At 50.3% G+C, this 20,778-nt stretch overlaps 1 protein-coding gene across 1 annotated transcript; it reads left to right on the top strand.

Annotated features, from left to right (window-relative positions):
• Positions 1-767: 767 nt before the first annotated feature.
• On the top strand, positions 768-16,810 carry CSRNP1 (cysteine and serine rich nuclear protein 1). The gene is made up of 5 exons (XM_066314064.1): positions 768-881; positions 7,852-8,047; positions 10,344-10,603; positions 11,064-11,360; positions 12,495-16,810. Exons 2-5 carry the CDS (start codon positions 7,876-7,878, stop codon positions 13,476-13,478), a joined length of 1,713 nt encoding a protein of 570 aa, XP_066170161.1. The 5' UTR covers positions 768-881; positions 7,852-7,875; the 3' UTR covers positions 13,479-16,810.
• Positions 16,811-20,778: the final 3,968 nt, after the last annotated feature.

Here is a 20,778-nt window from a genome sequence, read left to right on the forward strand (position 1 = left end):
CTCAAAGCAGCCAATGCTCCCTTGCTTCAGGGTCCCCAGACTCCTGTGTGCCCAGATGTGTTTTGGGGTCCATGCTGTGCCCGTGGTTCCCCAGCTCCTTGTGGGACACAGCTTCCTTATGGGACTTAAATCCATTTTTGGGTTCCCACTACCCCATGACGACTCAGGGGTCCAAGCAGTACCTGTGGCTTCCTAAGCCCTTGTACTCTAGATACTTCTCTTTAGGACTCAAAGCCATTTTGGGGTCCCTGTCCCTCTGTGGTTCTCAGACCACTTTGGGGTCCACACTGTCCCTATGGCTCCCCAGCTCCTAGTGGGACACAGCTCCCCCATGGGACCCAAATCCATTTTGGAGTCCTCAGCCCTCTGTGGTACTCAGACCCACTTTGGGGTCCAACCTGTCCCTGTCCCTCCCCAACTCCTCGTGGGACACAGCGCGGCCGTGGGACCCGCAGCGGTGCGGGGAGATGCGGGGAGATGTGGGGCGGTCCGGAGCGGTGCGGGGTGGTTCGGAGGGGTGCGGGGCGGTGCGGGGAGATGCGGGGAGATGTGGAGCGGTGCGGGGAGATGCGGGGGGATGCGGGGCGGTCCGGAGCGGTGCGGGGCGGTCCGGAGCGGTGCGGGGCGGTGCGGGGAGATGCGGGGCGGTGCCTCCCGCCGCTCCTGACTCAGCGCCCCGCCCGGCGGGGGCAGGAAGCCGGGCGGGCCGGCCGGCCCCGCTCCTGTCACCGCCTGCGTCAGAGCCCGGAGTTTTCCACTGACGGAAAAGGGCAGCGCGGGGCGGCGCAGCCCGGCCCGGCCCCGGCAGCGGAGCGGGAGGCGCCGCGCCAGGCACCGCCGCTGCAGCCGGAGCCGCCGCGCCGACACCGCCGCCGCCGCAGGTAGGGAGCGCCGCGGGCAGAGGCGCCGGGATGGGGATGGGGGCACGGCGTGCGGGGCGAGGGGGAGGCTCGCCTTTCGCACCACCGGGGGCTGCGACCGCGGGGTGGGCTCGGTGCCTGCCCGGCGCGGGGCTGGGCTGCCGGGAGCGGGCTCGGAGCCGTCCCGCCGGCCGGGGCTCGCTGCCGGTGCCCCGCCGCCCGTTCCCGGCGGTCGCGCCGCCCCGGCGCCGTCTGGCCGCGCTGCTCCTGCCCGCGGGCGAGCGGAGCCCGGCGGCGCTGAGGCTGCGGCTGAGCCGCCGGGAGGCTCCGGGACCCGCCGGGGGCAGCGGGACGGCGTTCCCTGGGGGAAGGGATGGGGGTTTGCTGCGCCCCCGAGCCGCCCCTCCCGCACTTTGCCATCGGCTGTGCTGTTCAGACCGCGGAACACCTTTATAATATTTGTTAGGAGTAGCGTAGAGTTGCTCTCTCACCCCTCGCCCCGCTTAATTCCAGGCTCTGCTCCATCCCCGCGGCCGCGGTTTCAATTTTTTGATGTTGAGAGAAAGGTTTTGGGGGGGCGGGGGGAGCCTTGCCGGCTCGCTCTTCCCCAAATCCGCCCGGCTGGGGATGCTTTCCCGTCGCTACAGCAACACCTACCGACGGGCGCACGGAGGGACCGACGGGCGGACAGACGGAGCGGGGCACCCCCCACACACCCCCCGCCTCCCGCAATGAAACATCGCGGCTTTTACAGCCCACCTGAAAAAAAAAATGCTAAAAAAAAAAAAAAAACCTTAAAAAAAAAAAAAAAGGATACCCCGTCTCCCCGCCCCCAGTTACTAAGTTTTCTCAGGTTTTTATAATTAGGTTTTTATAATTTTTTTTATGCGCCCCCCCGCTCTCTCCCTTACCTCCGGCATCCTCAAAAGTGTCTGTCACCTCCGAGTTACATAATGTCGCTGTAGGAAGAGGCTGACACACGGGGACAGCCCTTTCCTAAAGCAGCTCAGCCTTACTAACGCCTGGAGTGCCAACGCCTGGGTGGGATGGATGGATGGATGGAGAGAAAGCCCTCACGGCCCTTTACAACCCTCCAAGTCACAGAATGAGAGAATCCTTCAGGCTCGAGAAGTCCTCTAAGATCCCCGAGTCCAACCCTTAACCCAGCGCTGCCGGGTTAAGTCTTGCCATTTAGCATGAATTGATCACCAATTACCGTTTTATTTTATGACTTCATTTTATTTTTTTTTTCCCATGAAAATTTATTTGAATGGTCCTCTGCTGAGCAGTTTGCAGATGTAGCCCGTCAAGGTGTGGGGGAGGTGGGGTTATTTTCAGGATGGTTGGGTTTGTTCTCCTCCCGGAGAGACTCCGCAGCTCCCGGCAAGGGCTTTAATAATTCAGCACAGGAAATGCGTGCGTATATATAGCAGGGAAGGTAACGCACAGCGTGTACCTACAGGAGGACAAATGTGGAAACCTGGTGTGAATTATTCATGAGGTGTGATCAAATAGAGGATTTTCCTAGACAAAGCACACTTCGCTGTTTTCCTGTTTGTTACAGCACAACCTGCGCCGAGTACGTTTGAACCTCCTTTCATTTTGGGCCGTGTCAGATAACCTTTAATGTATTTGCTAAAATTTCTTATTTACCTTTCAAGCTGTCAGCAAGACGTAAGAGTAGAAAAATCTGACAAGCCTTTTTTTTTTTTTTTAATTTATTTTATAATTTTTTTTCCTTTGTGGCCTTCCAAAAATTAGGAGATGGAGTAAACACTTCTGCTGCTCTTTCCGGGGAAGGCATTTTGCCTGTTCAGTCTCTGACAGGAGCATAAACTCGTGGTGCTACGGACTGATTCATGCTCCCACTCCGCAGCACGATGTACTTTGGGTTTTGCTGTTGCATAGTAGGCAGAGGCTATTTTTAACCGGAGCAAGGTTATGAAACCTTAGACCCAGCTGGGTGAAAATAATCTGGTCTGAACTGGAAAGCACAGCTTTATGTGGCTGGGAACACGCGTGGGACTGTCCCCCTGGAGGGTCCTGGTGGGATGATCCCGCTCCGCTTGGCTCCAGTCAGCCCCGAAATTGGGAAGTGTTGTCATCGGCAGGCTGTGACGGCGACACAGGGCAAACCACTTAAGTAAATACGCGAAGAATTAAAATAGTTACGTGATCGAGCAATGAATCAGTGCTGATAGTGTGACGATTATTAAATAACCCGGCGGTGTCACTGGGATCAGCGGTGCTTTTAGACGGCAGGTTTCGGGGATAGCTCAGCTCCGCAGCGCTTCTCGGTGATTCTCACAGCAAGACCACTTTGCCCGCAATAAACGGCAGCGTGCAAACAAACACCAACCCCAGCAACTCCGAGAGCTGCCTTTTGGAGCCATACCTGCCTAAAATATGCGGTGGTGTTTTTTAAACTAATATTTACTCCTGCTAGACCTGCACAGCCACTGCGGCTCTGGGGGAGGGAGCGGGAGCCGCTCTGACTCACGGCTCAGCACAGTCCTGAACTCGCTCCCAGTGCCCCAACCCTCGTCCCGGTGTGCTGGAATAAATCCAGTTTGTCTTCCTGGGCTTTAAAGCCAGCAAACCAGCTCAAAAAGTCACTGGGAAACAAATACTTTTAGTGCACTGCGCTGAGTCTTGGGGGGGATTGTTGTTTTCTTGGTGTTCGCTAAACCGCTTGGAAAAATAAACTTTGCTTCAATAACTCATGCACGAATTCGGGATCCTTCCATTCTTTAGGATCCTCCCACCGACCAAAACTTGAAATATTCTTGCTCCTGGGTGTTCTCCTTGTGATACCATGGGAATTGTGGCACGAGCAAAGGCAGCTGCTGGACTCACTGCGAGGAGTTTCCTTTGCTTTGCTTGCACTGCTGCGATCGCCTGACGCTTCAAAGCACATCCCCAGCCCCAAAATACAACACCGAAACATCTTCTCATGATTCTGCCCAAAGCCATGATGCCTCTTTGTGCAGTCTCCTGGAGACTGGACACTGGTAGGGTTTTTTAGTTGCCTTCCTCTGCACTTGGCTAAACAAATGCCAAACCTTCTTAAATCTAAATTACTCGAAATATTTACTGTTGAGACGTCGTCCAAGAGGAGGATAGTTAAAACATTAATTCCTTGCATTCCAGTGTATTAGGGCTTTACCCTGCAACTTGCTGGGTGCCAGAAATGGGACTTTGCAGATTGGATTCCCTTCCCCCCAACTATACTGCTCCCCCCATTCCTCCCACCCAAACTTTAATGCTTTAAAAAAAAAAAAAAAAAAAAAAAGGAGGGAGAGAGAAAGAAAGGAATGCACATCTGGGCTAAATATTTGTTAGAAAGTATTCCCAGGATAGTGGGAGTTCTGGTGCCAGAGAGGAATTCCTGCGGGTTTGATCCATTGCATTATGTACTTGTTCCAAAAGCTGTTTTCAGTAAAATAGATGAGTAAGAAGTCTTAGCCAAGAACAGAATGTCTTTTTTGGCAACTGAAAGGAAGATAGGATTATTTTATTTCAGGTTATGTAAAAAAAAAAAAAAAAAAAAAAAAAAAAAAAAAAAAAAAAAAAAAAAAAAAGAGAGAGAGAGAGAAGGAGAAGGTGGTAAAATCCTGCACTCGGTGGTGCCTGCAGAGATTTGCAATGGCAAACTCAGATACAGATATTTACTTTTTCCATGCTGCTGTGGACATTTTTGGGACTTACTTGTAAGACACTGCTGTGGGTTCAAGGCTCCTTGCAAAATTACTGCAATTCAAATATCCTCATTGTGTCTGAATGGGCCTCTGGGCTTTTTTGGCTGAGGGGCCAGTGGCCTCAGTGACATGGCTTTAAAGGCAGCATCCAACTGCTGGTGTGAATTCTGTCTCCACATGCCAGGGCGAGGAGGGGAGCAGAGGATCCTCCTGGCTTTGACAGTAAAATGCCCATCTGGAGGATGTTTTGGGGGTAGGGTAGAAGCAGACACAAATGGGTGCAGCTCCACTACGTCCCTCCTGAGAAGGATTTGAAAACTTGACTTGGAAAACGTCACAGCCATAAATCAGCAATGAGGGGTAAGGTGTAACAGGAGAAAATTACTGTATTTTGGCTGGTGGGCAGCAGGTTCACCAGCTTTTTCCCATTAAGCTGGGAATCCTGTTTGCACAACACCTCCTTTGCATTAACAAAACAATAGGTGTCTTGGAGAAGACAGCGTGCCAAAAGTGGGTTTTTTCCCTATCCATTTGGCTCATTCTCATTGATGGGGAGCTGCACACATCTCCTTTCATCCTCCTGGCTGGTGATAGTATTTAAAAAATAAATAAATAGAATTGCGCCATCTTATGCACAGCTTGCCTTTGGCTCTGGCTTGGTGTTTGTGTCAGCTGGAGGAGAGCACTCTGCTTTCCCTCTGGGGTTGGTTTTGGGGGGATGTGGTGCAGTCCCTGGTGGACTATTGGGTTGGCAGGTGACCTGAGCATCTTTGGTCCGCACCTGGGAGTTATCCCTGTCTCGGCAGTGTGACCTTGGCTGTTCCAGCACCCTCAGTTGTCTCCCACGGGGCTTGGATGTGGTCAGCATTGCATCTCTGAGGGCACTTGCTGTTGGACATGTGTCCTAGAGGCATTTTAGGGAGCTGGTTCCACCCTCCCATGGCTATAGTGGCATCTCTCACTGTCATCCCTCACTGTCCTTTGGAGCATTCTCTCTGCAGCAGGAACTGATGCTCTTGCAAGGCACATGAGGGAATTTTTTCCTTCTTTTTTTTTTTTTTTGGCAAAGTTTTTGCCCCTTCCAGGTGGACAGTGGGGTCTGCAAACCTCTGGCTGCAGCTCAGGCTTTGATTTGGACCCTTGCCATGGATTTGGAGAGTTTCTTTGCTCCTGGTTGTTTCTTAAAGCAAACTTGAGAGAGAGCAGGAAGCACATGCGTACACAAAAATAATACAAATGAAAGTTTTGTTATTTGCTGTTTTGTGGCTGCCTGAGAGCTCAGCTTTGCCATGGAGCAGGCAGGAAAGGGGTTAATCCAGGTGTTGGGTAGGACATGTGCTGCTGGGGCTGGAGAGTGGCCAAATCCACCTTCTCTGCATGTATTTTGGATTAAGGCCAGAAAAACAACAACCCCTCTGTGGCAAAACCACCTGCAGCTCCAGGTCTGCTGAGGAGGAGGAGGGACTGAGGGATCACTTCTCCCCAGGTTCAGGAGGACGTACTGGCCCTGTGAGGGTGCCTTGCAGCCAATGATTAACTTCTCCAGGCCAGGGAAGTGCTTCATCCAGGGATTTTTCTGACCTTTTAGGTGACTATTGTCTCCTGGGAAGCTGGTGGTAAACATAATTAGGGAGGGTTGGTGCAGGGCATGGAAGGAACTGTGAGTGCTCCTGTCCTGCAACGTGATACTGCTTGTGCTGTCGGGACACTGAGAATCCCATCGTGGGGAGGTTCTGAAAGTGGTGTGGTGTCTGTGCTGCCTCCTCAGGTCTGGCAGAAGGGCAGGTTTAGTGGCTTGTTTGTTTGGTTTTTGTCAGAGGTTTTTTGTTTTTTGGGTTTTCTTCTTCTTTTTCAGAGACTTAAATTACCTTCAGACATGCAAAGCCAAGTGAGAAAGCGTTTGGGTTGCAAAGAATGAATTTGGACTGTGGAGAAGTTTCGTGTGGTGGGAGGGGATGTGGACTGGGTGTCTGGCACCCCTGTACCTGCACTGTCACCATCCCAGGGCTGTCTGCTGTCCCAGCATGATCCAAATTCTAGGGATGCTTTAGCTTTTGTGTATTATGGGGTGGCTGTTAGCATCCCACATTGCTGGGGCTCTCCCCTCCTCTGGAAGGAGTTCCTGGGCTGGGGCTGCATCCCTCCCACCGTGGTTGTGCCTTACAGCCTGGAGGGATGGGATCAGAGCAAGTCACCCCTCAGGCAGCCTGGCTCTCAGCTCTGGAGATGGCTCACTGGCTCCCAAATAAGCTGGAGTGGCTTCTGCAGGAGCAGAGGGGGCTGGGGTGGTATTGCCAGAGTCTAAAAGGGGTGGAATGATCCATCATCAGTGCAGGAGCATCCCAAGTTGGGTGGGTGCTGATGTCCTTTAGAACCACAGAATATGCTGAGTTGAAGGGACCTACAAGGATCATCAAGTCCCAACTCCTGGCCACCCCAAGAATCCCACCCTGAGCCTGAGAGCATTCTCCAAAAATACTGGAGGCAAAGTCTTTAGCTTTTGTGGGCATTTTTTCCCGTCTCCCAAATTTGCATAAACTTTATGAAAGCAAAGTTTAAAAGATGCAACACAGTTAGTTTTGGCTTTCTTTTATTTTTATTTTTTTTTCCTTTAAGATGAGCAGGGGCAAAGCATGCAGGAAATTTAGGAATCTAGGCAAGTACAGAGCTCCTTTGTTTTTAATTAGCTACGTTGTTTTTAATTGCTTCTATGCTTGATACATAACCCAGCCTAAACAAGAATAGCTTATTGAATGGGGGACTGACTATGAAAGGCACCGTGAGGAGAAGGGCTGTTCTTCACAGTTGATATATTTGTATTTCAGTGCTTCATTTAATAAGTCTGTTTCCCCGGGGGGCTCTAGCAAGTAAATCATGCCAACAGATTGTTTTCTGCAAACTGGCTTATTTTTGTAATTAGCAAGACGTTAAAGCTGTAACTGCATAGAAAGCGATCTGGGTGAGGAGTGAACATAAAAGAATTAGTAAGCAAAATGTAATACTTACTGTTTGATGACATTTATGTTGATTGGATTGGTTTCTGGACAGTTTGTTGTCTGGGGTAGTTTCTTCTGCAGTGTTGTTAAAGGGGAGAGAAATTCACAGGTGTGCACAGCGAATGTAGTAGTAAGATGAGGTCTTTTAGAGGCAGCACTTTTTGGGAATCACATCTGCATGGCCAGGGGGATCTGATGGGGAAGCCTTTCTGGGGGGGTTACAGCTGTCCTGCTCATCACCAGAAACTGCTGGGATTTCCCTGGCTTCATGTTGCTTTTTTTTCCTTTGTTTTCCAGTTATATGACAAAAACGGCGTCACCATGAGCGGAGTATTGAAAAGGAAGTACGAAGAGCTGGGGGATGACAGCACCTACTGCTCCTCCTCCTCCTGCTCCCCCCTCTCCTCCTCAGCATCCTCAGGCTGGGACACTGATGAGGAGAATTCCCATGGAGAGCCCAAGCCCAGCTCTGCCTTAATGTCCAGCTTCACCCGTGAGTACCTCTGGCTCTCCCAGGATCAGCCATTCCTCTGCATGGGTTTTTTGTAGGATGGTGGTGGGTCATCACCACACAGAGACCCTCTTGAGGCACACCTTTATGGGTAGAAGTGGCTGTGGTGCCAGCTACCTGTCATGACACTGATTTATAATCATCCAGCCTCCTCATAGTGGCCTTCCTCAGCCTTTCCTTCCAGTAGTTATTATTCCTTTGGAATATTTTTGCTGAAGTCCAGGTTTCCAGGAATAGAAACCCGAGGATGGGTGTGCAGAGGCACGTGGGTGCCTCCAAGCCTGTGCTGCAAGACCATCCCACCAACACTCAATTCCCTGTCAAGCTGTTCCACAGGCAAACCCTAATCAGACAGCGAAGGCTCGTAATGCTGTTTTTAAAAAATGATTAACCAGTAGTGTAATTACCATTTCAGAACTTGTTTCCTACGTAAGTTGGGTACTTTGCCAAAGAACATGACACGTTTGACATTGCCTCCGCTGCTACTACAGATAAAAGCTATTTTGTTTTCCCAGCAATGTAAGTTTTGAGAGCTTTTAGGAAAACACACAGAAGGCAGTGTTTTAAAGCCCTTTATCTGCCGTGTGAAGGGAAAAGTAAAAAGTACAATAGAGGAACATCTTCATGGAGGAGAAATAGTCCAACCTAGTAAATTATACTGAACACCCACTGTATATAGCAGTTAAGGTCCACTTAGCAGACATACACAAACACGCAGCGGTCTGAAAAGGCTTTAGAAGTCTTGTAATAATAAAGAGTCTCATTCTTGCTTGTCTTCCCAGGTTTTGTGACAAAACAATGAACTTTTTGTATTCTCTGGCTCAATCAGAAAAGGGTCAGGAATGGGAAAACAATTTTGGAGGAGGGTGCAGGGAGAGAGAAGCAAATGCCAAAGTGCAGCAGCTCGGCCGATAGATGATCGTGGTGGTTAACTTGCCTTCTGATAAAGAGCTCATGTTTTAGGAGATTGAGTCAAGGTTATTGTGAAAATGCAACGCACAGTGCAAAGATATGATCAGAGTGACTGCAGGGCCCAGTGTGAACCCCCAGCTATTGAGCAGAAGCTGCTGACACAGCTGGGTGAACACTTCTTTTTTTCTCTTTTTCTTTTTTTTTCACATGAAACCGAAACACTATATTTTGGCAAGTGAGACCTGTGAAATGTGGGTGCAGTTAACTGTCCAGTCTTGCACTTTCACAGCCTTTGGGGCCCACCGAACCAGCCAAGCTGCTTGTGTTGTTGCAGTCTTTTCCTTGGGTCCCACTGTAAGGCTGCTTGTGGTTCTGCCTTCCAAAGAGCAGAGCTTGATCCCAGCTCTGCAGCAGTCACCCATCCTTTCTGGGTTGTTTTCTTCCGTGGAGGCAACCAAGGCACCCATGCACCAGCAGAGAATGGGACCAGAAATACCTCCTCACCACAAATTTGGGTGTAGAGGCTCTTGTTCCTGCCACACTCACACGGCTGTGCCTTGCTTTGCTTTCTTGGCCAGCCACACTCGTGGAAACTCACTGACTCTGAACCTGCCCTGACTAATTAGTCCCCCTCCATCGACTGTGTTTGCATGTGCAGATGTGCAGGGCCAGGTATCTCTGGAGAGGCTCTGCTGTAAGTGGTGTGTAGCATGTTTCAGCAGTTTAAGATAAACCAGAGTCATGTATTGCCATGTTTACCCGGGGATCACCTGCACAAAGATTAACATCTTTGCAGCTGCTCTCAAATGAGTCTCTTGAGAATACGCCATAGATTCAGAGTTCCTCCCAGTGGATGGTGAAAGGAAGTACCAAAAAAAGCAGCCATTTGGGCTGTTTTCTGCCCTGCCTCGAAAGCTGGAGCCATGAAGCGCTGGGAATGCCAATGCCCTGGCATCCCAGGAGCAGACCAGGGGCTCCTGAGTGTGGGGCAGAGTGGATTTAGGCAGATGTGAAGGATGGCTGGTTGCTTGTTCGTTATGCTCTGCCGCACATGAAGAATAAGCAAATGGATGTTCCTGGGGGAAGTCAAGCAGGAAGGAGAAGCTGCAGCCCACCTCATAGGGTGAAATGTGATGGGTGACTCTGATGCAGCAGGACTTGGCTCAGCTCCCTCTCCATCCTCATCCCACCTCTGAAGTGTTAGCTCCCAAAACACCACCAAGCAATGATGTAGCCTTGTCCCGTTGTGTCCCTGTTGAGAGAGTAATAATCACAAGTCCTGCCTGTTCGTAATATTTCTATTCCATCTGCAGCACGGCAGCACTGACTTCGTGCTTTCCCTTTTTTTCCATTCTCCCCTTTCCAGCCACGTCAATCCTGAAGAAATCCAAGCGGCTAAAGAAGAACAATGTGGAGTTTGACCGGGTCACTGTGTTTTACTTCCCACGCTGCCAGGGCTTCACGAGCGTGCCTAGCCGTGGGGGCTGTACCCTGGGCATGGTGAGCAAACACAGCTCCTCCAGGCAGTTCACGCTGGCAGAGTTTTCAAAGGAGCAGGAAAACGTCCGGCGGGGCAAACTCGAGGAGAAATTAAAAGAGGAGAAGTTGGAAGCGTTGAAATGGAAGGTGAGTTAGGAGCATGGGGCTGAGTTGATGAGGAGCTGGTGGATGTCCTTAGTTAATTGGCCAGTTTTTGTAAGAGCCTCTGAGGCTTGGGGGTGTCAATCCTTAGCTCTCAATTTGGCTCTCCAAAAAACACAGGCTCCAGTGGGGGTTTTCATTTACTTCTCCACCTTTGAAAAGTGAAACGACAGAGAAGACATTTTTGCTCTTTTGGTAGTACCTCTCCATCCTGGGATCCACTTGAGATTCTTTTTGCCATCTCCCAAAGCCTTTTGTTTCTGATTTAGATACCGGATATCCCAGGATATCCCCAGTCAGGTGCCGGCTCTCTGTGGGCTCTGATTTAAATGTTGATCCTGAGGCTGGCCACCACAGGGGAGAGGTCCTTCCTTTCTTGTTTCCCCTCGGCTGGGAGTTCCAGTGGCTCAAAGCCCCTAACACTTTGCCTGCTTTTTGCCCTCAGCTAACCATGAACGGCACGAAGGAGTCCGAAGAGGCCAACCAGCTCACCATCGAGGACATCTCCGACGACGACATCGACGTCAGCAACGTGGACCTGGAGGATGGCTTCTTCCTGCAGCCCTACCCCGCCAAGAAGCGACGGGCCCTGCTGAAGGCTGTGGGGGTGAAGAAAATCGACAAGGAGGAGAAGAGGGAGCTGCACAACATCCGCCTGTCCCGGGAGGATTGTGGCTGTGACTGCCGCGAGGTCTGCGACCCCGAGACCTGCAGCTGCAGCTTGGCAGGCATCAAATGCCAGGTACTGCCCTCACCCTTGGGCATTGGATGTGTTAACTGCACCGACATTTCACCCTTGGGCATGGGGCTCCAGCTGTGCCTTAGAGCAAGGGGAGTGTGAGCAAAGTTGGGGCGGACATTAAATGCCAGGTGCTGCCCTCACCCCTGGGCACAGGGGTCAGGGGGATGATGCAGCTCCAGCTGTGCGTTAGAGCAGGGGACTATGAGCAAAGTTGGGGCAGCCTGTAAATCCATCTGCTCCCACCTGTGCTTGGAAGTGAGGAAAGCTCTTGGAGCATCCCTCAAGGTGCAAGGCAGATGCTGCTCCAAAGTGTCCTCTTCCCAAATCATATGTGCAGCCGTCCCTATACTGCCAGAGCCTGCAGTGAGAATGTCCCTGCTGTACATCCCCACGAGACCCACACCTGCTTGATCACCTGTTGGAGGTGGGCCACGTGGGAATGTCTGCAAGGAGGAGCTCCTTGCTCCTTGCACGAGGCTGCGCTTTCTTCCCCCTCCCCCAGGTTTTATTTTTAATTCTTTTTTCTTTTGGTGTGTATCACAAATCCCAGCGCTCTCAGGCAAAACGTGGGAGTGTCAGCTGAGCATCAGCCCACAGTGAGCTGTGCAGGCCACCTGCACAGTGGGATAATCCCTCTGTATTCAAGTAGTGAGTTATATTTTTCGGGGTATTTTTTGCCCAGCTGTATTTGGGGAGCCTCATTCCCTATTCTGGGCACTGCTCACTCCCTCAGTGCCGTGTTTGGAGGCTGGGGGTGGCGGAGGTGCGTGCACACGGGTGCTCCATGTGTGTGTCACAGCCCCCCTCTAGTGGCTGCTGCAGATCAGATAGTGAGATCATTAAATAGCAATAAAAAAACCCTCGCTTTTGCCCCCTTATGTCTCCTTTTTGGACCATTGTATTTTGGTTTTTTTGGTTTGTTGTTGTTTTTTTTTAATATTTTAATTTTCTTCACATGTACTGAAATCCAACTTTTTATGAGACCTCTTCAAAAGAGCAGAGTGTCTTTTTAAATTTTTTTTTCTTCCTTCTTTTAAACCCTTCAGCTGTTACTTGGTTTCTCAGGGCAGACTAGTTAATTTTGGTTTTATGCCACTGGGTTCAATCCTAATCCTCCCCCTCTGCTTCTCCCAGATGGATCACACCTCCTTCCCCTGCGGCTGCACCAAGGACGGCTGTGGCAACACCGAGGGCAGGATCGAATTCAACCAGGCCCGTGTGCAGACACATTTCATCCACACCATCATGAAGCTGGAGCTGGAGAAGCAGCAGCAGAGCAGCGAGAAGGCGGCAGAGGCTGAGCCCCCTTTCCGGGAGCGGCTCGCGCCGCTGGGATGCACGGCAGGGAAGGGCTCCTTGGAGGAGCGTGCGGTGCCGCTGGCGCCTGCCTTCCAGTTCAGCCCCGACCTGGAGGCCCTGGGGGAGAACAGCTGCAGCAGCGACATGACAGACTCCTCCATCTCCTCCCACCCCAGCGAGGACCTGGAGGAGCCCTACGAGAGCCTCCCCTCGGACAAATCCCAGTCGGACGTGGACGACGACGGCTTGGCGCGCATCCTCCACTTCAACGACTCGGACGCCGAGGAGGAGAGCGCCCGCGGCCAGGAGGACCTCGGCTGCTTCCACCCCACCGACTTCTTCATCGAGGACCACAACAGCGAGGCCAAGCCTGTCCCCGGCCACTTGTCCCACCTGTCGGAGTGCCTGGATGAGAATGCCAACCAGGACAGCGGGGGTTTGCTGGAGGACGCGGCCCACGTGAGGTGCGATGGGCTGTCCTGCTGCGCCTCGTCCTCCACTGAGCCCTGCTCCAAGAGCTACGCCGACCTCAGCCTTTCCTCTGATTCTTTGGATTTCTTCCAGTCCTTCTCAGACTATAACTTGGGACCCCTTTACAACTCCTTAAAGGAGTATGAGAACCTGGATAACTTCTCAGCGTTACAGTTTCAGTTGCCTAATTTCCCCGGCTTCCCGCAAGCCGGAGATCAGGGCTCCTGTTTCTTGGAGTCCCTCATTGGTTTGTCTGAATCCGTCCCTGAAACCCCGGCCCCTTTCACAGACAATCAACTTTTGGAGGATGCCATCAAGTCATCGCTGATGGAGACAGTGAAAGTGTGAACACCCATTTGGCTTGGGCAAGGACTGATGCTGAAAATAAAACAGAGAAACAGTTGGACAGGCAAACTTTCACTGAAAGGATGGTGTGCTACTCGAAAATAAAGCGGGAAATACAGCAACAGCAGAAGACTTTCTAAGCAAATTAACTATTTTTGGTCTTTATAGAACGTGGACGTTTTGACATACTGCAGCTACAATCAGTTCTCTCGCTGTTTGTGCAAAAATTTCTAAACTTTCATGATGGGGTGGGGAAGGGAGGGAGGGAGAAAGACTTTCACACGAAAATTTCCTTGTGTTTTATATGAAAAGACCTGTTGAGAAATACTCCTCGCTAACGTTGCCAGTCGTCCATACAGCCCCTTCTAGAAATGTTTCAGTGTTGCAGGAACTTTTTAAGGCAACTTTTTGAAGCTGTATTTATTGTGAAAATTTGTGGTTTGCGTAAGAGTGGGCCCAACACACTCTTACGTTTAAATCTGACGAGGTTTACAGAAAAGATCCATACACTATATACATAATCATTCTTCATCTATTTATTGCAAATTCCAGAATTTAACTAGCCACTGAAGCTTGAACTAGCATGAAACCTTATTTAAATTGGTAATACCTCAGATGTATTATGTGTACAATCATATTTTTTTGCATAATATATCTGTATTTATTTATTTTCTACCTGTAGTACGTGAATAGCACTGTGGTTTGTCGATGACCTGGAAGGGCAATAAGGTCTTCAAGAAGAAGATGACCCTGGTTTTTCTGAGTCTGAATGATGTTGGCTGTTTGGTCTTCACTTCACATTTCTAAAAGCGCTGAACAGAAGTGGCGTGGGAAGGGAGGGACAAGGAAAGAGTTTATGCAACATTCCTTGCTTTCTCCCAGCCTTGTTGTAGACATGGGAATGGTGTCTGGTCTCCACGATATCACTGTGGAGAGCAAAGCAAGCAAACTTCAACTGTTTAAGAAGTAACATTAATACTGGCTCGAAACAAACCCCAACCCCTTTTTTGTAAATTATTTTGTAATTTATTTAATTTTTCTGAGGATTTGGCCATGAGATCTTTTCCCATCAGTTATGGTGCCTGAATATGCAGAGGAACTGTCAGCAACAGTGGGGAGGTGTAACCATAAGGACTTTGGCAGCCCTCGTGGGGGCTTTGGGAGAGAAAACAGCAACAGTGCTCAAGCTCCTCAGGAAGTGCTCCTTAGGACTCCCCAGCACCAAGGATGTCACAGCTCCAAAATCCAGTGGGTCACACTGATTGTACTATATTTTTATATAGGTGAATCGAGGAATTCAAGCAAGACAGATGGATATGAAGTTTATTGGGTTATTTATCCTGTGATTACAGTTTTTTGAAGATCTGAAGACCAAGCTGAAAACTGAAGACTTTTGGTTTTTAGAGTGAGAGAAATCTTTGTGTTTAGGAAGGATCCTGGAGGCTGCCTTGGCCTTTTGCTGTTTCAGGACAGTCTGAGAGCACGACACTGTTTGGCCACGAGATGTTACTGGACAAAAAAATCTGTGCATCAGTGATACACTAAGTGCCTACACCAGTGGTATGGAAAAAGCAAAACGGATTTAAAACCTACCGGCTTTAAATTCCCCCTTGGAAAATTTGGTGATGGGAGTGATTCACCTGGCATTACCAGCGCAGGAGGAGGAGACAGTTCTGGTGTCCCAGCCCTGCTGCCCTGGGAGCAGCCAGAGGGAACTTCTGGGAGTGCAGAGACACACAGACAAGGGAAACAACCCCGAAACACGGATTTGAGGATTTTTCTATTGGCTGAACTGTTTCTATCCCCGACCACAGGGATGGTGCTCTTGGATACCTGCTCCTTGACAGGTGCCTCACTTGCAAACCTGCCGGCAATTTAGGAAACTTCTGGCGTACGAAGCGTGGGTTGCTTGGGGTTTGTTTTTTTGTTTTTTTGGTTTTTTTGGTTTTTTTTAATCCTTATTATTGCTATTTAATTGGACATCTTCTCTGGTATTGAGCCAGTCCACTTGGAAGTGGAGCTGACCACCCCACTCTCCATCGCTTCCTCCAGCAAGGCATCGCCCCCAGGGCAGGAGGGCGACTGTAGGAATACTACTGGCAGATGGAGGATTTCCTGGATATATCTATTGTTATTATTATTATTATTATTGTTATTGTTATTATTATTTTTTAATATTATTATTTTTCATTGTCATCGTTGTCGTTTCTTTAGACTGAAAAATCCCCCTCCTTTCAGTTATCTCCTAGGTGGTAGATCCTTCAGACTGCATCAAAATTACTGACAGTTGGAAGTCTGGTAGCGTTCTGTATTTATTGGCACTAATATATTTTGTAACATTCCTAGGTTTCTCTGCATATGTATATTTATATATATAAAATATATGCCTGTATTTTATATATATATATATATATATATACACACACACTTTTTTTAAGGAATGATTGGGATTGACTCCTGCCTTTGTGGATTTTTTTTTTCAATAATTTATTCTTTTTATTTGTGTTGGTGCCAAAAAAGAAAAAAAAAAGATTTTTTTTCTCTCTTTTTTTTTTTTTCCCCCAGGGCACTGAATTGTAAATATATAATTTTTTTTTCTTCTCGGTATCTGTGTAAAAAGTTGCCTGTTAAACAGTTTAAAAACTGGGTATTTATTGACACAATCTGTAATTATCTAATGTATTGGTTGAAACACTTTGGTTTCAACATAGCTTTATTTTAGCTTTCTTTGTGTATATATTGTGATTATGTTGCTTAAAGGTACAAGTTTTAAAAAAATGCTTTATTTTTACCTTATCCATTTGCATTTGTTTATAAAAAAAGCATATTTGTCTACAGCTGCTGTCTCTCATTTCATCGAAGCAATATGAAGAAATTTCCATTACACTTTCAATAAAAGAATTTTGTTTGAATACGGCAGCGTCTTCACTAATGCCCTTTGTGGGACACAATAACCCTTTCTCTTTTCCCTAAATAAAGTAAAAATCAGTGCACGGGATGTGGTTTTCCCAAACTTTTTGGGCTTGTGGATGGTGGCTGCTTGTCTCTAAGGGCTGATGGAATAGACAACAGCCATGGCAGCATCCACATCACCAAGGAGAAATCTTGGGAAACCCTGGAAACCACTTTCCCTCGTGGGTTACAAACCATTTCTCATTGCCCCATGGCCCCCCTGGGACCTGGAAGGATGCAGCTGGACAGAATGGACAGAAACATCACCATGGTCCTGTGCCCCTGGGGAAAAACAGAAAAAATACTCTTGGTCATGGCAACAGCACAGAAAGAGGAGAGTAGCATGTGAAGCAGCCCATGGTACAAAGGAGAAAAAAAAAAAAAAAAAAAAAAAAAAAAAAAAAAAAAAAAAAAAAAAAGATGAATAAATCCCAGGAATCTAGATGGGGAAAAGCACACCTCTCCCATGGGTCTGTGGCTGTCAGCCCAGGCATAAATCATAACCACTGCCATTGACCTGAAAGCAAGGGAAATTGGCCAAAGAATGCCATTGTCTAGTTTTCCATTGGGAATCCATTTTTAAAGGTTTCCATCTGCCCCCAGAGCAGAGAAGCTCAATTAATTGAATAAACTATTTGTTACAAATTATTTGCTGAGCTGTAAAAGCAGAAATACTGAAAAGAGGCTCATCCGTGGAGGCTGTGCAACACACAGTGAAGCTCAGCCTGTTTACCCACCCAGAGGGATGTGTTTGGTTGTGGGTGGTTGGTTTTTCTTTTATGGGGTTTATGTCTGTAATTCCCTCTTACATTAATTATTTTCTGCCTGGGAGAGGAATAGTCCCCAACATACAGCTCCAGCTGCAGCACTGGTGGGTTTTGGACTCATGGTGATGACTTTGTGTCGTGCCCTGGCACAAGACATCATCACCAGGGGACCCGTCACCCCCAAGGGACAGTGCTGAAACAGCCCCAAGGTGCTGGATCCCATCAGCCAGCCCCTGGCATGGCCATCCCCACGGGGAATTCCAGAATCCTAGAATGCTTTGGGTTGGAAGGGATTATATTAAAGACCACCTTGTTTAACCCCTCTCCTTTCACTTCACCACGTTGCTCTAAGCCTCATCCAGCGTGGCTTTGAACGCTTCCAGGGATGGGGCATTCACAGCTTCTCTGGGAAACCTGTACCAGGGCCTCACCACCCTCAGAGTAATTAATTTCCTCCTAATATCTGATGTAAACTTGCCCTCTGTCGATTTAAAGCCAGCTTCCCTGTCCTATCATTCCGTGCCCTTGTCCAAAGTCCCTCTCCAGCTCCTTTAGGCACACAGCTTTGGATGCAGCCCAGGATGTGGTTGGGGCTTCCCGGGCTGCCAGTGCACATTGCCAGATTGTGTCCAGCCTTTCATCAATCAACACCCCCAAGTCCTTCTCCCCAGGGCTCCATCAACCCCGTGTTTGTGTTTGGGATTGCCCTGACCCAGGTGCAGGACCTTGGGGTTTTTTTTTCCCATCCCATCCCACGGACAAACTAAAATGGGAGCATGCAAATAATTGGTGATTCTGCAGTGCCCTTTTCCTGGGAAAGCCAAGCTGACCTGCAGGTCTGAGTTAAAGCCTCAGCTCTGGCACAGTTCTGCTGAATTCCATGGGAAATGCTCTCGGATGGGCAGAGGAAGTGCCTGTTGCAGTGACACGGGTCTCGAAGCCCAGGGGATGCATCACCTGGGATGTTTTTATTCCCTCTGCAGAGGACCCAAGACACTCTTACCCACTGCAGTGTCACGCTGCTCAGACACACTTTACAAACCCGCCCTTTTCCTTCTATCAGCCAGATAAGCAACGAAAAAAAGATTTTTTTTCCCCCAAATCTTCTGCCTGCAAGGCAAAGCCAAGACCCTGTAGAAACCCTGCAGAGCCAACACCTCTGCCCTCACCTTGCCCTGCAGCTCCTGGCTTGTTTGGTTCGCTTGGTGGTTTTGTTTGTTCGGGGTTATTATTTTTTTTTTAATTTTTTTTTTTTATTTTCCTCTGACGGAGTTAAAGTCCATCCTACCCGTCATTTTATAGCTGTTCCTGACGAGAAAAGTCCTGGGGACTGTGTCGCGGCGCCAGGTCTGGAGTCACCGAGGCTGGCGTCACAGCGTGTCCCTGTCGCCGGCGGCCCCGGTCCCGCAGTGACTCATCCCGATCCCGGGGGCGGCTCCAACACCCGGGACACAAACTCTGCTCCGGGCTGGTGGCTGCACACACGGGGACACAAACTGCTCCGGGCTGGTGGCTGCACACACGGGGACACAAACTCTGCTCTGGGCTGGTGGCTGCACACACGGGGACACAAACTCTGCTCCGGGCTGGTGGCTGCACACACGGGACACAAACTCTGCTCCGGGCTGGTGGCTGCACACACGGGGACACAAACTCTGCTCCGGGCTGGTGGCTGCACACACGGGGACACAAACTCTGCTCCAGGCTGGTGACAGCACACACGGGGACACAAACTCTGCTCTGGGCTGGTGGCTGCACACACGGGGACACAAACTCTGCTCCGGGCTGGTGGCTGCACACACGGGACACAAACTCTGCTCCGGGCTGATGGTGCACACACGGGGACACAAACTCTGCTCCGGGCTGGTGGCAGCACACACGGGGACACAAACTCTGCTCCGGGCTGGTGGCTGCACACATGGGACACAAACTCTGCTCTGGGCTGGTGGCAGCACACACGGGACACAAACTCTGCTCTGGGCTGGTGGCTGCACACACGGGACACAAACTGCTCCGGGCTGGTGGCTGCACACACGGGACACAAACTGCTCCGGGCTGGTGGCAGCACACACGGGGACACAAACTCTGCTCCGGGCTGGTGGTGCACACATGGGGACACAAACTCTGCTCCGGGCTGGTGGGAGCACACACGGGACACAAACTCTGCTCTGGGCTGGTGGTGCACACACGGGGACAAAAACTGCTCTGGGCTGGTGGTGCACACACGGGGACACAAACTCTGCTCCGGGCTGGTGGGAGCACACACGGGACACAAACTCTGCTCCGGGCTGGTGGCAGCACACACGGGGACACAAACTGCTCTGGGCTGGTGGTGCACACACGGGGACACAAACTCTGCTCTGGGCTGGTGGCAGCACACACGGGACACAAACTCTGCTCTGGGCTGGTGGCTGCACACACGGGACACAAACTCTGCTCCGGGCTGGTGGCAGCACACACGGGGACACAAACTCTGCTCTGGGCTGGTGGCTGCACACACGGGGACACAAACTCTGCTCTGGGCTGGTGGCTGCACACAGAGCCGCAGCCCTGCGGCCCCTCGCCACGCAGCGAAAGCAGGCGATGAGTGATGATGCTGTGCTTGCGAGCAGGGCGGGCGAGGACAGAAATAAAGAAAATAAATGGAAATAAAGAGGGTGGCGATGCCCCGAGCAAGGTGGGGAGTGCACGGACGGGTTTCTCTGGGGTCAGTGACTCGCCCAGGGATGGAAGGACGGGCCCGGTGTGGCAGCCGGGTGTCACTGCGCTGGGACAGGTGTGTGTGCACACAGCCGCCTGGTGTCCACAGCCAAGGACGGGCAAAGCTCTGCGCTGCAGCTGGTTTAACCCCTTGCAAGGTGCGGCTCTGTAAAAGCAGACAGGGCACTTTGCAGAGGGACCAGCTCCAAGCAGCCCGGGGAAGAACTCCGGGGCATCTCTGGCCTCTTTCTGCAGGGGAAATGTCAACTCCTCTTGGCAGAGAGGCCGTGATGAACTGCTGCCTGCAGGTCTTCTCAGGCTCCCAGCTCTGAGAGCTGCAGCCCCTCCGCTCTGGAGACAGGCTGGGAGAGCTGGGGGTGCTCACCTGGGTGACCTTAGAGCCCCTTCCAGAGCATAGAGGTGTTACAGGAGAGCTGGAAGGAACTTGGGACAGAGCATGGAGCAGTGGGACAAGGGGCAATGGCTTTAAAATGAAGAGGGAGAATGGCTGTCAACTAGAAGAGGGAAGGTTTGGATAAGATATCGGAAAGAAATCCCTCCCTATGAGGGTGGTGAGACACTGGCCAGAGCAGTTCTGGATTCCCCAGCCCTGGAAGTGTCCAAGGCCAGGCTGGACAAAGGTCTGAGCAACCTGCTGTAGTGGAAGGAAAACCTGCTCATGGCAGGGGGAGGGAACTGGGCAATCTTTAAGGTCCCTTTCAACCCAAACCAGGAGAAGATTCTATGATTCTCTGTCGCAGCTACGACCATTAGGAGTTTTCAGGGCTGCTTAATCCACACACTCCCATCAGCTAGTTTTACCCCGCCCAGCCTGCTGCTGGATAAATGACAGCATTGCCATCTACTGGGCAGCTGCCTCCTTC

Source organism: Sylvia atricapilla, chromosome 1 (genome assembly GCF_009819655.1).
Source record: "Sylvia atricapilla isolate bSylAtr1 chromosome 1, bSylAtr1.pri, whole genome shotgun sequence".
Lineage (NCBI taxonomy): Eukaryota > Metazoa > Chordata > Aves > Passeriformes > Sylviidae > Sylvia > Sylvia atricapilla.